The sequence below is a fragment of the Acromyrmex echinatior genome, chromosome 3 (genome assembly GCF_024713525.1).
Source record: "Acromyrmex echinatior isolate Ae372 chromosome 3, ASM2471352v2, whole genome shotgun sequence".
NCBI classification, from domain to species: Eukaryota; Metazoa; Arthropoda; class Insecta; order Hymenoptera; family Formicidae; genus Acromyrmex; species Acromyrmex echinatior.
Genome location: NC_141854.1, coordinates 4,789,223 through 4,805,715, shown reverse-complemented (window position 1 = coordinate 4,805,715; position 16,493 = coordinate 4,789,223). Strand labels below are relative to the sequence as shown.

The 16,493-nt window shown below is 31.1% G+C and overlaps 2 protein-coding genes across 6 annotated transcripts; both read left to right on the top strand.

The window, feature by feature from the left end:
* The first annotated feature begins 3,496 nt into the window (after positions 1-3,496).
* On the top strand, positions 3,497-11,808 carry LOC105143004 (ADP-ribosylarginine hydrolase CG2909). Of its 5 annotated transcripts, XM_011050972.2 has the most exons (11): positions 3,500-3,618; positions 3,791-4,002; positions 6,198-6,470; positions 6,798-7,061; positions 7,633-7,802; positions 8,087-8,158; positions 8,667-8,953; positions 9,111-9,272; positions 9,343-9,453; positions 10,018-10,202; positions 11,671-11,808. In XM_011050972.2, the coding sequence occupies exons 2-10, from the start codon at positions 3,973-3,975 to the stop codon at positions 10,200-10,202; spliced, it is 1,554 nt and encodes a 517-aa protein (XP_011049274.2). In that variant the 5' UTR covers positions 3,500-3,618; positions 3,791-3,972; the 3' UTR covers positions 11,671-11,808. The 5 variants fall into 5 exon arrangements, with proteins under 5 accessions (XP_087259968.1, XP_011049274.2, XP_087259970.1 ...); XM_087403842.1 differs by lacking the exon at positions 11,671-11,808 and having other exon boundaries at positions 3,497-3,618; positions 3,902-4,002; positions 10,018-10,480; XM_087403844.1 differs by lacking the exon at positions 11,671-11,808 and having other exon boundaries at positions 3,502-3,618; positions 3,882-4,002; positions 10,018-10,480.
* Positions 10,743-16,250, top strand: LOC105143022 (uncharacterized). The gene is made up of 5 exons (XM_011050994.2): positions 10,743-10,793; positions 11,671-12,140; positions 13,517-13,791; positions 13,888-14,180; positions 14,269-16,250. The coding sequence occupies exons 1-5, from the start codon at positions 10,743-10,745 to the stop codon at positions 14,875-14,877; spliced, it is 1,698 nt and encodes a 565-aa protein (XP_011049296.2). The 3' UTR covers positions 14,878-16,250.
* Positions 16,251-16,493: the final 243 nt, after the last annotated feature.

Genomic DNA, 16,493 nt, shown 5'->3' with positions numbered 1-16,493 from the left:
CGTTTAATTTTATTATGCTGTATTTTATATTTTATATCGCTTTATTTTATTAAATTTTATTATACTTATTTTAATTTACTTCACATAAAATCTTACTCTGGAAATTTTTAACATTTAGCCGAAAAATGTTTTTAATTTTTACTTTTTTACTTTAAATATTCAAATTTGAAAAAATGTTATTTTAAAGATGTAGAAATATTTTTGTAGAATTGTTACTAGCTTACACAGTTAAATGCAGCGGTTTGAGAAAAAATTCAATCAGAAGATAAATTGCAGCAGATTGATACCTATACTCTGTTCTCCAATATGTTTCTCTCATGAATCCGCAAATAGAACATGTCCAAAAGTGACAGCACAAATTGATTTAATTCTTCGGTGCTTCTCGGTATTGTTTTTCTCAGTATAAAGATTAGAATTTGGCGACGACAAAATTTTTTGGGGTATTATTAGTATTATTAATAATAACAATCTAATTTAATTGGTACCATAAGCCTACGTATTCGGGAAGATATCTTAATTTTTTATCATCACATTCACTCTCACAAAAAAAAAGGCATAATAATAAATATGATAGATAGAGCGGTTTATTATCGGATCCTAAATATCACCGCAAAAAAATTTTAAACACATTATCAGTATTTTATTAAAAAATAATTATCCGTTTGATTTAATTTTTAATCATTAATTTTTAATAACTATTAAAGCACGTTTAAAAATTTTCATAAAGGTACGATATAACAGAAAGAATCAAGTGAAGAAATCAAGAGGGATTGTATTTCTTGATTTATACTACCTTATATTCCAAATATTTCAGACGAATTCAAAAGAATTAGTAAAAACTTTAACACTAAAGCTTTTACTAGCTTAAATAAATTAAATAGTTTTAGATCAAGGAACATAAAGACATCCTCCCAAAAGAAAAGAGTATAAATGTTACGTATAAAATCTCATGTAAATCCTACGATGCCTCCTATATTGAATAGATAGGAAGAAAACTTAAAACTAGATTGGCTGAGCATCGTAATCATATTAACCGGAATAGTAACAACCAAATCGGTGATCACAGAACATCGGATTGAATTTGAACATGACTTCAATTGGGAGAATATAGCAATATTAGATGAAGAGCGTTTTCTTAATAGTTTAATATCTGAGTGTCTTCATATACTCATGCAACAAAAAGTCTCAATTTATGCTCAGATACAGAGGGTGTACATCAAACTTGTATAGGGTGTACAATTATTAAAAGACATTAAATAGTTATATTTTGTCGGTTTTATAAATTATTGTTTATGTACTGATATTGTTCTTTTTTCTTTTTATTTTCCTTGTTGACTTGACATGTCTTATTTATTGTATTAGTCATGTTTCGTTCGAGCTACGATCAACATGCGTTTTTTAACTTGATACTCTTTAGTGATAATAAATTTTAATTGGTTTTGATCCAATGTCGAGATGCATTTCTTCTATGTCTAGGGATGAGTCATCAGTTTTTTAATGTTAATTTGTAACTCGTTGAATAGTAGTTTCGAAATATTTATAAGATAATTGTTTTAATATTTCGAATAGATTACAACATCAAATCTGTTAATCTGATGATGATTTTTTTCTTGGACATGAAGGGATTAATATTTTGAAATCGTATTGCTGAGGATGGTTTCAAAGTGAATTAAAACGTCCTATTTTTTGGAATAAATTCTATTTTCTGAAATAAAGATTTAATATTGCGTATTAACTATCACTCTGACTCTCATTCGTGCTGATTTTTTTGGATTTTTTGTTCTCTCAATATAGTATATCCAAATTATCTTTCATTTTATACGCTATAACTTTTTTATTAATAAAAATATATTTATTGTTACTGTTATATTCCTTAATATGTGGCGTTTAAATGGAAAACAACTTGTTTAATTGTTATAATATATTCATTTTTATGCGGTATTTTTATATAATAAATATGCTCGTAATAAAACGTATACGCTAGTTGCATATCTCGAATGAGCGTACGACGCGCCGTCTCTTGAGAAATAAATGTTCGAATCTAAATGATACATATGCAATCGGTATAGAAAATAATTAATTCAACATACTTTATAGATTATTAGTTATTACATATTTATTATGAGTCAAATTCACATAATGTGCCGATTTCAAAGTATTAATATTAACTTTTTTCGTGGTAAATCAAAAAGTAAGTATAAATCTATGAAAATAATCGTGTTTAGCCATTTATTTTATTAAAAATATTCTAAAAATAATCATATGATTAACTGTAAATGTTTAACAAGATCAAAAACTTTCTAAAAGTAAACATGTGACGAATGTAAAAGAAATAATTAATACAGGGCATATAGTCATGGGCAAAGTTGTTTCTCAAATAAGAGTGATTAATCCTGATTATAAAGTAATTATAAAAGTATGTATAAGAAATTAATTTGTTTTAAGATAATCACACACAAAAGTATAATAAATTATTAAATAACAATTTTTTTAAGTATATTTTTAGAAATTTTAAACATTTTGAAAATACTTGAGGAATTAAAAAATATGCAAATGAAAAATGTAAAGAAATATTAGATGATAAAGAAAAAAATATTTAAAAGTTTGTGCACACGCGCGCGCGCGCACGCACACACGTACACGCACACTTCTCAATTAATACTGATGGATGTTGCAACTAATAATTAATGTATGCTATTTTTAGTCATAAGAGAAAGCATAATTTTGTAACATTACTTATAATAATATTTATATATATCTCTAAATTCTTTAATGTGAAACTTCATTCTAAAACAGTAAAATCTCACTCCAAAATATTGTCACTCTTATTTAAGAATGGCAATACTTTTATTTTTTTTTATTCAAGGATGACAATATTTTCACTCTTTTGGAATGAAATTTTACTTCAAAAACTAAAGCTACAAAATAAAACTTATATTTACACATTATGTAAAAGATTTGTGGGGCAGATATTAAAGTGCACACATAGATATGTATTTAGCGTGTGAAATGTTGCATATTATTTTGGATTTATTTTATTAATTTAAATTATTAAATTAAATATATGATTCACTCACATTCGATTGACATGAGCTTGCATTCATTAATTTTTTTGGTCCAATTAATAATTTCTTGACGGGAAACTGTAAAATATTAGATCGAAACTGTTTTTCTCAGAATTTTTGCACCCAATTACACAACGGAATCTTTTTGCAGGCATTTTAAAATAAATTTAAGTCATTTTATTAAAAATAAACAGCGCGTGCCAATTTCGTTTGGGCATCTATGTACGCCTGATTTAGCCGATTGGTGGCATCACTTGAGCTACGCAAATAGCATATAGATAACAACTGATATTGAAAAGAGAGGTTAAAGAAATTGTATATTAAGGGGAACTTAAGTTTGATAATACTTTTTTAACATCATCGATTATTCATTTTCGATCTTTTTCTTTCTCGAAAGATAAAATCCGCAGATCTGCGCATGCACCACGCCACGGGCGCGCATGTGCATCTAAAGAGCGGCGGATCAGCATCTCTCTTATAAGATGTGTCGTTTAGTACGAGAATATTACATCTAGAAGATATTACGTGTGTTCACTAACGTGATTGTTTCAAGGTGAAAAACCGTGAAACGCGACGCATTGCTCTGAGTCACTATATTACGTCAAATACCCAGTGAGAAGTGACAATGAAGTCGATATCGAATCGACATCGATTCGATGTCGATTCCATTATCATTTTTCACTGGATAGCAACAAATAAGTTCGATTTGTTGACTTCCTTTTCAGTTATGTACATAATCGCTTAATTTGTGTACTTACATATTGTATATTTACATTTGTGTATTTATATTAAAATAAAATTCTAAAAAAAAGAAAGTGTGGTATTACGTATTGTAGAAGACAGAAAATCAAAAAGAAGAAAAAGAAGAATTTTTGCACGATTTATTTGAAACAATTAAACTTCAAACATGTCACTGTTTGCTTGTTGCGTCCGTCAGGTGAGTCTTTGTTTGTCAATAGTGACACATATCAACATAAATGTTGTTCTATTTTTCTTTGCATTCCATGAATAACAAAGATAAAATGATATTTGTATTACTAAATGAAAGGCACTCAATGTAATGGTAAAAATATATACAAATTATATGTTTTCTTGTTCACGGACAGAAAATTGAAATTTAATCACGCGATTAGAGTCGACCATGCGCATACTAATCGCACGCCAACAATCGAGTTTGTCGCCCATTTAATTTTTTTCAATAATTATTTTATTGTAAAGTGATATCAACATATAAAACATTACAGATAAATAAATTTATTACTTATATAAAATTTCTATTAACAAATTATTATTTTTTATTCTATTATTTAATTATTTTGCTCTTTATTATTTATACAGAATTTTTATTCTTAAATACAAATTCTGTATAAATAATAAAGGACAAAAATCTCATAACAAGATAAAAATAACAATGATTAAGTAATAGAATAATAATCTTGCATTTTTATTATAATTTATCTTTTATTTTTGTATTTTTTTTTTCAATTTTTATGTTATCCATTTATTATTTTTTATAAATTTTTAATACATATATGTAATAAATTTTTTGCTTTTTATATTTTTTGGCAAATTAATGTTTTATATTAATAAATAATTACCCTATAAAGATAATAAAATAAATTCTTTACCTCACTGTAACTTATTAATTTTATAATGTTCTTATTGTTAAAAGATATATTCACATTTTTATTGACGTTGGTAATACTTTTTTTATTAAAATTCTGTCATTCGTATAATCCATCAATCGATTAAAGTAATATCTGAATGTGTTATTATGATTTAATTTGTTAAATATTTGTTAAATTAATAAATAATTAAATTAAAGGAAAAATATATATTTTAAATAAATGATAGATCTTATTAATATACATATATTTGTATAAAATTATGAGATAATTTAAATTTAAATGTAAAAGATATATATTATATATAATATATATCTAAACATATCGAAATAGCGCGCGCGCGCACAACATATTTTATCGTCAATATATTTTCGTATAAAAGTTATAATAACTACTAGCGAAAGAAATAACATTGAAATTGTTTTACAATGCAAAATAATCTGAATTCTCTTTGCTCACCCCTATCGTTCAGGTGGCAAAATCGTTAAATAGAAAAATGAAGTAAACTTATAAGGCTCTTACCACGGGCACCAATGCATGTGCGTGCATGGTACGTCTGTATTCATGTGTACGTATATATCCATGTGTTTATGCATGTGCTCGCGCCCACGAAGAGAGTGAACGTCAAGCCGCTCGCTAGGATGAACAGATACATTTTACGCTATTTAACAGATTTCATGCTCAAGTGTCAAAGCGACCGGCGTCCTTGCTGTAATCATCAGCCGGGGGTTGTATTAATAGAACGACGCGGCGATTCACTGTTTTGCAAAATTTTTCTTAGAATCGATTTCGTAGCCCTTTACTTCATCGATGACGTTGAGTCCGCACGAGCGCGAAGTTGCTCAATATCGCAGTAAACAAATTACTTTTAAAAAAATCTTAACAGATGAACAAATTATTCGCTTACATTTTTTAACAAAAATTTCTGATACAGATATAATGGCGCATTTGAAAAGCAAGCTGTCAGAGTTATTATGTTATTCTGTTTTTGTACCGTTTATTAGACATAAAACAAAGACAAAATGATTCACGTTCTCACGGAACGTGCCTTATCTCTAATTGCTTTCTCATTTATTTTTGCGGTAGTTATATTGAAATTTTTCCATGAATAATGCAACATGAATGTGGAAAACATAATACGCAAGAATTTTCCTCAACAACTCTTCAAGGAAATCTAAGGATGTCTAAGGTCTATTTCTACCAATGTAGATTAACTTTAATCTCAGTTCAACTTACTCTTTATCTTTTTCTAATTCTCAGAACTGGAAAAAGATGAAGAGTTAGTTAAACCAAGATTAAAATTAAACTATGTTGGTGGTTGTAGAAACGGACCTAAATTTTTGTTTACTATGTAATTTCTTTTACTGGAGATTAAATCTTCTATTCAACATATCAAACTAATGTTTTTTCGTGGAATTTTTAAATTAGATTAAAAATTTAATATCAGCGGTATATTTTTGCATTTTGGGAATTAGTTTGCATATCTTCGCATATCGTCCTTTCACAGAATAATCGAGCTGCAGAAGAGGCACTGCAACAGATGCTAGCGAAAGATCCGCCAGAGATCTCATGGGAAAACACGTTGGGTTCGCCCAACGGCGTGCCCTTCGATGATGACACAAAGGAGTTACTGAGAAAGTGCCTCGATGTCTCCGTGTTGCCACCAACCAGCGTGACGGAGCTAATCAGACGAAGCAATGTGTTCCCCTTGAAGTTTCCAATTAACACTGTAAGATGCGCCGCTTTGAAGGACAGGGGAATCAGCACGGATTCTATCGAGGTTTGTATAAAATAAGTTATTTGCTCGAGCGATTAGTATACATGGTATACAACTATACAGATAAAAGGAACGGATGCTTAATTAAATAATATTTCTATTTTAATTAATATTTCTTTTAAGAGAGAAATTGTTTGAAACTTTTATTATCAAAAATTTACTTGTTTCATTTAGAAGTCTTTAGAAGTTCTTTACAAGAATATATAGTTTAAAGATTATAATTCTGTCCTTGTATCTGAAATATTTCTTTTTATCATTTTTTATAATGTGTAATAATTTCGGCTAATTTGATACATAATAACATTAATGATCTTTGATAACATTTTTTAGTTAAATGCAAATTCGGTATACCCACTGATACACGAAGCGATGTTACCCTTGATTGCGCGATGGTTGAAACACAAGCGATTGTATGGTAGCCCTGTTGAGAAAGTCATGTATGCGGACATGGGCCTCATCCAATTTATCCATCGCCTGCTGGATAAGAGAGTGGCCTCCTTCTGTGGAGCTAACGATCGATGGAAATTACTCGATAACAAGAGTGGCTTCGATGCCTGGGAGAGTGTTGGCACCGATCAGGAGAAGGAACCATTGGTAAGTACATGACGTCGTCTTAATCAAGCATATATTTTGTAAAAAATAATTACAATTAATTTATATATAGATAAAATAAAAAGATAAGGTAATAATAAAACTTAATATAGAGAAAATACATACAAGACCTTTAATGTTAATTTATTTTAAAATTTAAATTCTTTTCCGATTATACAAGCAATACTAAACATTGACTGAATAAATAAAAGCTTTGGCTTTCAATAAATAAAAGCAAAAATATATAATTGTTCTTTTTATATTATTATAAAAGTAGTTATATATATATTTAAATAACGAAGTTGGGAAGTGTTTTTTTCATAATTTTCTTACAAATAATATTTTCATAAAAATTTCTATTCTTATTCTTCTCTTTTACTTTATAAGTTTATAGTATAGCTATAGTAGGCTATTAAATTGCTTACAGATTAATGTAACGTTACGTACATTAATCATTTACCGATATTGGAAGTTTATTGGATGTTAAAAACAAGTTTCATAATATCACCTTCTCTTGTATATCACCTTCATCGACGTCATAATGCTTTAATAGACTTTAAAATCTCATGAATAGGTCCTAGCAAAATGCTTGAGCTACGACGAGATTAAACTGTCGGCAATGATGGTGGTGTCGTCTCATACGGAGTTCATAAACGACGGTTCGCGAAATAATAGAGGTATCGTGAGCCGTGACTCAGACGCCGTCCAACCCAGAGGGGTTATTATGGGTGTCGTAGGCACAAGGTTCTATGCATTTATTTCACCCCTCCTTCTTTAGGAATATTTTTATACGTGCAAACTCTCCGTAACATTGCCGTCGTGTCTGTAAATGTTCTATTTTTGTCTCGTTTGCATGTGGTTATTTAAAACTATAAAATTTTTCGTGGTTAAAAAATTGTTAAAATTATGAACAATTAGTCATTTGTAATATACTTTTTTATTTTTATTACTACTGTCTTTTGTAAACATTAGAATTTATTATGTTACCATTAAATTTGAATCATTCGTACGTTTAATTTGTCATGTAGATTCGAAAAGCCCCGATATATGGAGTATCAGGACATTGCCGTTACGCCACAACAAAACAATATGGATAATGGGTAAGCAGTAACTTTTCATAATAATTGTTAATTAAATATAAATTTATTGAGCGATACACAAAAAGTTTTTTAAGTTTAATTAATGTAGTCATTGGAACTAAATCAATTTTTTTAATTAAATAATGTAATTGATTGCATTCGAACTAAATTTTTAGTAACAAAATTTTCATTCAAAATTAAAATCAAATTTTCATTCAAAATTAAATTGTTTCCTGTGTACGCATATCCGAGAAGAAACATCGCATCACATATGGGAATATCAGTGCTTCATTAATATCTATAATTAATTTTTATAATTTTTCCTCTTAATAATAGTAAAGATTTTAATTAATAAGATGTGTACATGCATCATTTCTACCAAAATTTGTTGCATATGTAACTTGTATTTGTGGTAAGATAATAATAGATTAATAACCGAATTAAATTACATTATAATGTACACCACTCTCTAGTTCTTTTGCAGTATACAAATGAAACTTTTTTGAAAGAATCAATCTATGCGAAATAGATATGGATCCGCGATGGATGGCACATTCGAAGAAAAACGCGGGATGCGTGTTTTATGGGCCAAGTTTTATGGCGAGGATTATCACCCGCTCTACGATGAAACCGTGAAACGTATGAAATCGAAAGAGAACAGACGATACATATCATTGGGTAATCAGTTAATCTTCGATATCGAGAATTACATGAAGAGAACTTTACTCTCCGTAGAGATAATACTGCTCGAAGCAAACAGCCGCGCCGAGAAGCAAAACACCACCGCTTTCTTACATGTGGTTGGTTTTGGTCTCGGTTAGTGTGAAGCCCCCTCTCTTATAGGATTAAAATTAAATATTATAAAGTTAAGCGTTATAAGACTAAAAATTTAAATGTTATATACAATAAATTACTGAAATTATTTTTCATACTGTTCTCTTTAATTATTTATTAATTAAATAATTATTGGCAGGTGTCTGGAAAGTAATTCAAGATCAGGAAGTCTACTTCCTGAAAACATTCGAGATCGCCATCAAAAAGATGAACAAAAAGCTCAAATTCGTTTCTGACATTATGTTTGCTTATTTCCGGCAACAGAAATGCGGTGGTGCGGGAAACGGCGATTACCTAGGTGGTTAGTATTTAATGAACGGATAAATATAAATATGCTTACAACTTTTATACACCACAATGATTATTTTTAGATATAAAAATACATTTTGCTCTGAGAGAACCACACAGCAGACTGTTTCGAGCCAAAGATTCAAGTAAACTTCTCGTTGTAACTTATGCTAGCGATGGAAATACGTTACCAGGTTTAAATTATTTATTTCATTATTTATTTATTTATCTAAAAATAAGTGTTCGTTTATTTATCAACGCTGATGTAAATAATCTTTAGGTGACATCAGACATCCATTTTTTCAAATTTTTTATACCTGTTTTTTGTCAAAGTGTGAAAATGATAAACCTGTATTTAATTTTAGCTTAAATTGAGTCTTTCAATTAAAAAAAAAATTTTGTTTTATATAAATATTCGATTTTACACATATTTAAAACAGTATATATTTTTTGTCAGTGGAACCGTTTTTTTTTTACTATTATTAATTATTATTTTAGAGTTCTATATGTGCGTCGAGCTTTAAAAAATCAGGTATAAATTTATTCTTAAGAAAAAAATATTGCTTTAAACATGTCAAATACAAAAAAAATTTTTTTAATTGAATTTTTTAATTAATGACAGATTTTTTTTATACTTTGACATAAGAAATAACTATAAAAATTTGAAAAAAAATCCGTGTCTGACGTTTTCTGAGATTTACTTGTGAAATATCTTTATCAACGTCTCTCTCTTCAAGACAATGATGTTCTTTTTACAGGGAATGAATTCTGGGTAGGAAGTCTAGAAACCAGCGGCGATCCCGCGGCCGCATGCAGCACTCAAATAACCGAGCTGCATAATTCTAAGATCAATCCACGCGCGTGCGGCGTCAGCTTGCATGTCGCATCCGCGGAGCACGGAATCCTCTACATATCGGATTACGCGAAGCTCCATCTTACTTAGGTAACCCCCGCCAAGCGCCTCCTTATCAACGCTGGTCTTCCTTGCTGAACGAAGTTCGATTTTGCGATCCACATATGGAACTATGAATGATATTGCCTTTATATTGTCAATGCGGTAACACATATAATATTTTTATTCAGTTGAGATAAAATCTGATTTTTTTTCTTCGTATTTATTAGTAGAAATATTAGAATTATCAATAATACATGCGTGTATTTATTAGGCAATATTCAATTATCGAAAAAATTGAATTGTTCAATGAAAAATTATTATTAGGAGTTTATTAAATGATTTATCCCTTCTTTCCTCCATTCCTTATCCCCTTCTCTATACAATAAAGAAGTTAATTAATTTAATTATTTAAATTTTTTGCTATAATAAGGGATCTTAATAATCTCACATATTGCTCTTACAAGGGAACTACATGAAGTGATAAATTCTAATTTTAATGAAACTTTGTATATGTATATATATATATATATATATATATATATATATAGGTTATATAAAAAGATGAATTTAGAAAATATCCGATGCTGCATGCGGCAGAAAAACAGTTTGAAAGGTAGAAATCACCCCTTATGTGGTAAAGTAATTTTCAATTTTTTCTATCATATCTCGAAACTATTTGAGATATCAAAAAATGTATTACAAAAGCTTTACAACAAAATTAGCTCTATTCATTTACGTCAATAATATTATACTAAACAATTTTTTTTAATTAAAATAAATTTTTTTTATTTTTCAAAAACATTATTGATGTGAATGAACAGAGATAATTTTATTGTAAAAGTATTTTACAAAACATTTTTTTTTATCTCGAGTTTTTAAGCTTTTAAAATATAACAAAAAAAGCTAAAACCCGCATTACCTCTCAAGTAGCATACAACGCTTACAAAGCGTTAACAAAGCGCTAAAAAAAGCATATGATCGCTTTTTTGACACTTTACAAGCGTTGCTGTGCTACTTGGACCATATAAGGAGTGAGTTCACCCTTTCAAACCGTTTTTCCGCCGCAACTAAATTCATCTTTTTATGTAATCTATATGTATACAAAGTTTTAAAAGAGTTTCAGAATTTAACACTTTACGTGGTTTCCTTGATATTTTATATAATTTTCAATCCATTTTTGACATGAATTAAACATATATGAAACTTGATTTCGGATTAATATTATTACAAAAAATAGGCATTTATACATAAAAAAATTCATATATTATCAAAATTATAAATATAAAGTATACAAGCTATAAGAGAGACATAAAGACATGATTAAAAGATATATTTTATAAAACTGTGTTGAGAAGTTTTTTTATTCTCTTTACAAATGAGACAGTTTAATTTCCCTGTCACTCAAAGTCACAAAAAAATATTAGTTTTAAAATATTATTTAAAAGCACATTATCCCAATACGGCGATCCCAAGCGCGATCAATATCTCTCGACGAATGCGTTCGCTCAAACTTTAGGAAAGGGCCGGCCCGGTGGACAACGGGCAATTACGAAGACCATCTCGATCACCGCGAAGTCAGCGTAGCCGCAGCGCGGACGTGGACTGTCTGAAGAAATATACGGAGCGTCGAGTGGAGGAACGTCGACACACAGAGATCAGCGACACCAGCAAATTGGACACTTCAAAGTGGATGCCGTTACCAAAGAACGTACCTCGGGGGCAGCAATCAGGGATGACCAAGAGACTCTCGAAGGATGAACGACAAGAGAGCATCTACGAATCGGCTGAGGATGCTGAGAAATGGTCAACGAAGCCTTCATCAACCGACAATCGATCCTCCAGACTTACACCCGAGGTCATCGGTCGACCTCACTACACCGTGAGGAGTCACAGCACCGACGTAACCATTCTTAAGAGGCCAGAGAAGAGCATCACTGAGCAGCGAAGGCACACGGACTGCAGCGACCCGCAAACTATCGCCATGAGGTTGACCGCGCACATTTTCCACGTCCGAAAGCGAGAAATGCCGTGATCGGGATTGTAGTTGAGATTCGTAGGCGCGATTGAACACTATAGTCATTACGGAGCCTCCAACGGGTAATGGCGTCTAGTTTCGGTCAGATTTCTCTGCTTCCTTCGTTCGCCTTTTCCTTCTATGTAGTCGAAACGGTGTTCGTAATTTGTCGATGAAAATTCACGTTGGTCAAGAACTGAGTGCAGAGCAACGTGAAAACATAATGGTGCCTGGTTTGCTCCATCGACCGGAACTAGCCGCTAATATCTTTTCACGTTGTGACGCTCATCGTATATTTATGGTTCATACCTTGGACTAAAAGTTTCATAAAAATAGCTATTCGATACATAATAACGAGAATTTTCGAAGTTCGTAAAAGTTTGTTTTAATGTTCAGATATATTCCCTTCTCCTTTATTTACGTGGGATAATATTTGAAAAAAAAAAGAAAGTTTTATGATAAAAATTTTATTTCTCTGAAAAATATGCATGGATAATTAATATTGATTTTACAATTTTTTTTAGTATATTTTAAGTCATTAATAATTTAATAATTGAGCATTCTTTATTTAAAGCCATCAAAATCAAGTTCAATTTAATCAATTATATGTATAAATAAAAAATTATTATATACAATAGATTGCTTCAACAGATATTTTTAATAATGATCAATAAGTTTGCTGTGGTGACGAAAAACGAATATAAATTTAAAAACGAAGCTCATCAATTCTCATTGAAGTTATACATATCGCCGTATTGATAGAAAAGTGACATGAGTAAAAAATTAACGTTCTTTATTTAATATTGTTTAAAAAATTAGTATTTTTTAGATATTTAGATAATGAAAAGAAATTGACTCTAACGACTAATACATTTTTGTAAAAATGTATTAGTAAAATAACATTTGTACAAAGATAAATGTACGAGAAAAATAACATTTGTAGCTCATATGTTTATGTAAAAAAATGTTACAATTCCGACAAAAGATGAAATTAATACTACACTAGGATTGCAGTGATCGAATTTTGAAAACTTACACATAATATAATTTTAAAGAATATCTTATAATTGAAAGTATATCATGTTTACTACCTTAATTAAAATATTATTCTAATTCAGAATTTAAAAAACGCTTTACTAAAAAGTTGTTAATTTTGAAACGGATCATCTTTCTATCAATCTAGCAGCGCTGTATTGAAGTAATTTATTGCAGTTAATCATGGATGACAATATGTTTATCAGAGATATGAGATTTTTGCTTTGTATTTGTATTTGCGTGAATATGCGTTAATATATAATTGAAATAACAAATAAACGTTTGAGGCAAAAGTTCGACATAATTTTCTCAGATGGCTACCACACATTAATGATGCGAAATTTTATCGAGAGACGTCTCCCCTTGCGAGAATTGGCTGTGAAATCACGAAGAGTGCGGCTACCAGATGGATGACGTTTACCAAAAGTCCGTCACCTGTACCAAGGATAAATCCTGAGAGGAAAGATTCCGTAACGGAATACGACAGAAAGGACGAAGGCTCGCGCAAGGACACGGACGATTCCAAATGGCAACCTCCCAGAAAGTTCTCCCCGGCAAAGAACGAGAAAGGACGTTTACAAAGGCAAGGTATGCAAAATAGTCATTCTTACGTTTATTACACACGAGTTATTACACACTCTATTTATCCAGACTACTTTAATAATATTGAATGTTTGATTACAGATGAGTTAGATATTGGCAGAGATCGCTCCTTGAGCTTTGTCGATACTAATGAGCGAGTGAAAGACCGCTCCTTGAGTTATGTCGACACTGACGAACGAGCAAGTAAACTTAGTGAACGTATGCGCGACTTATACGATTTTAAGACGGAGAACGAGTGGCCGAAGAGAGCAGGGACTTCTCGGGAGAACACTTGGATTAGCAAGAGCAGCAGCGAGGAGGAGAGGAGCAATTATCTACCGATTCGCAGGAACAGTCAAGATTTGGAGTTTAATGACAGAATCGATATCTTTAAGGTATCTATGTTGAATTTTTTTAGGATCAATAGTAAAATCTGATACTTTGAACAGTTAGCTCATCTTATTTTTATTTTATCTTCCGCAGTCCAAGGCTCAACATGAAGAGGACAAACGAAAACCAAAACGCAATGTTCACAAAGCGAGCGAAATGTTTGCGGACGAGCAAGACGAGCGTCTACGAAAGTTCAATGACAAATTGCGATACAGTGAGGATTTCAGTGCGGAGCGATTTCGCGGCCGCGAACGACGCACTTACTCGGATGACTACGACGAGAAGGTAGTCCGACGAGAGTCTTGTTCATCCCGGCAGCCGGAACTAGTGACGTTCAAGAGGGATCGACCAGAAACACCGGCTATTAGGAGACTAGTGGATAAGGAAAACAAACGGAATTCGGACGTGAGCATGAAACCACTCGATTCCCAAGTCAGCTACGTAGAAATAGACTTCACAAAAAGAGACTCGCGTACCAGTGACGCCAGTTACGTCAGCGTAAACCTGGGTAAGAGGGGCAGTGTTGAGTGCAAGGGCGCCCGAATGATCCCCGATATCCCGCCAAGAAGAGCTTTCAGCCAGAGCGATGAGCGACCATCCACCCCGGTGCCACCGATCGAATTCAACGACGAACGATACGTTCCCAAGAAATTGTCGGAACCGAAAAGGGACAGCACTAGATATAAAGTGTACTTAACATAGGAAATGCCTGCGAGAGCAGGCATTTCGCGAAGCGAATGCCGCTTTCGCAGGGTTTTAGATTAATATTTAACATTTCGAAGAGAAAGTACAAGTTCGACGTCGAATGGAGAAATAACCATACGAAGAAAGTTCGACACGATTTTTCATCAAAATCGTCAATACTAGTGCAGCACAGATTTCCAAGGAACATCCTAAAAACGTTCAGAAGAGGACTTTATGTCTTAAGAACTTTTCCAGGATGTCGAATAAAGGAGAGGATCCCATTTGCCTACAACATCGTTTGCCTACATTATCTTTGTCGGCAGTTCACTTATGCATAAAAATTATTGCTTACAGCTCGACTGCCTACAAGTACTTTTGCGCACAATAATACAAATTTTAGAAACGAAATCACATTTTCCAAAATGTATTATTGCCTACAGCTCGATTGCCTACTACATGTACTCTCTGCTTTAAAAACACAAATTCTCTATTTTTTTTTTAAACAAATTCTCTGTTTTAAAAATTGATTTCTTACGTAATTTAATCTTAATTATATAATATATATATATATATATATATATATATAAAATTCGTGTACAAAAGTGTTTGTAGGCAATCGATCTGTAGGCAATAATACATTTTGGCAAATATGATTTCGTTTCTGAAATTTTTATTTACGCAAAAATGCTTGTAAGCAATCGAGCTGTAGACAATAATTCATATAGGCAATATTACATGTAGATAATAATACACGTAGGCGAATGTGACTCCTTTTCTGAAATTTTTACTTGTACGCAAAAGTGCATGTAGGCAATCGAGCTGTAAACAATAATTTTTGTGCACAAATAAACTGTCGGCAAAAGTGATGTAGACAAACAATGCTATAGGTAATTGATTTGTAGACAAAAGGAGCCATCTCTACATGCTGTGTGGATAGTGTGTCACAAATTTAAATTCATTGTACAGTGTTAATTTTGTGTTGGATAATGCCCATCATTTTTGTCAACTAAAAAAACGAAATTTGAATATATCTGTGAATATCTATGAAGATGAATAAGTATAAGATATAAGCAATCTGCGATAAATATGATGGAATTGTTGTCTGTGGATAACTGTCAAACATTCAGGTATTTATTGTGTTCACCGTAAAATAATGCGATGTGTAAATGGATGGATATACGAAATATTCGTATATATTCTATTAGAGAATCTACAATAAATGGCATCCAATGGAACGCAGGAATTTGGTGAATATATTTATAAACAAGTTTACAATGAGTCACGTAATTAAAAATTTCCTATTCATGTTTTTCATGTCGGTGTTCAAAACTGCAATGTTAATAATGTACAAACGATGTAATATGAAAGATAATAAAATATTCTTTGAAGAATGTGCTCCTTTTGTCTAAACTTTTCTGCGTGATTTAGAATTTCAGTTCGTCTTCTAATCACGATTCTTTTGTTAATTGAAATATTGTATAAAGTTAATTTTTATTTAAAAAATATTGTGCTAAATAATATATGTTCTTTTTTTAAATCAAATATTGATTGTAACGATTTCCGATCAAAATGATAACAAGTTTAATCTCTCAGAAAAAATCAATTTGAATTTTTGATAGAACTATTTGCAAGAT

What these genes read in the sequence shown, in the direction of transcription:
- LOC105143004 (XM_011050972.2), top strand. Translation starts at nt 3,973, where the DNA reads ATGTCACTGTTTGCTTGTTGCGTCCGTCAG. An exon ending in TTGCTTGTTGCGTCCGTCAG is followed by an intron (nt 4,003 to 6,197) that starts GTGAGTCTTTGT and finishes GTCCTTTCACAG; the next exon opens with AATAATCGAGCTGCAGAAGA. An exon ending in CGATGGAAATACGTTACCAG is followed by an intron (nt 9,454 to 10,017) that starts GTTTAAATTATT and finishes TTCTTTTTACAG; the next exon opens with GGAATGAATTCTGGGTAGGA.
- LOC105143022 (XM_011050994.2), top strand. Translation starts at nt 10,743, where the DNA reads ATGCGGCAGAAAAACAGTTTGAAAGGTAGAAATCACCCCTTATGTGGT. An exon ending in CCGCAAACTATCGCCATGAG is followed by an intron (nt 12,141 to 13,516) that starts GTTGACCGCGCA and finishes TAATTTTCTCAG; the next exon opens with ATGGCTACCACACATTAATG. An exon ending in ACAGAATCGATATCTTTAAG is followed by an intron (nt 14,181 to 14,268) that starts GTATCTATGTTG and finishes TATCTTCCGCAG; the next exon opens with TCCAAGGCTCAACATGAAGA.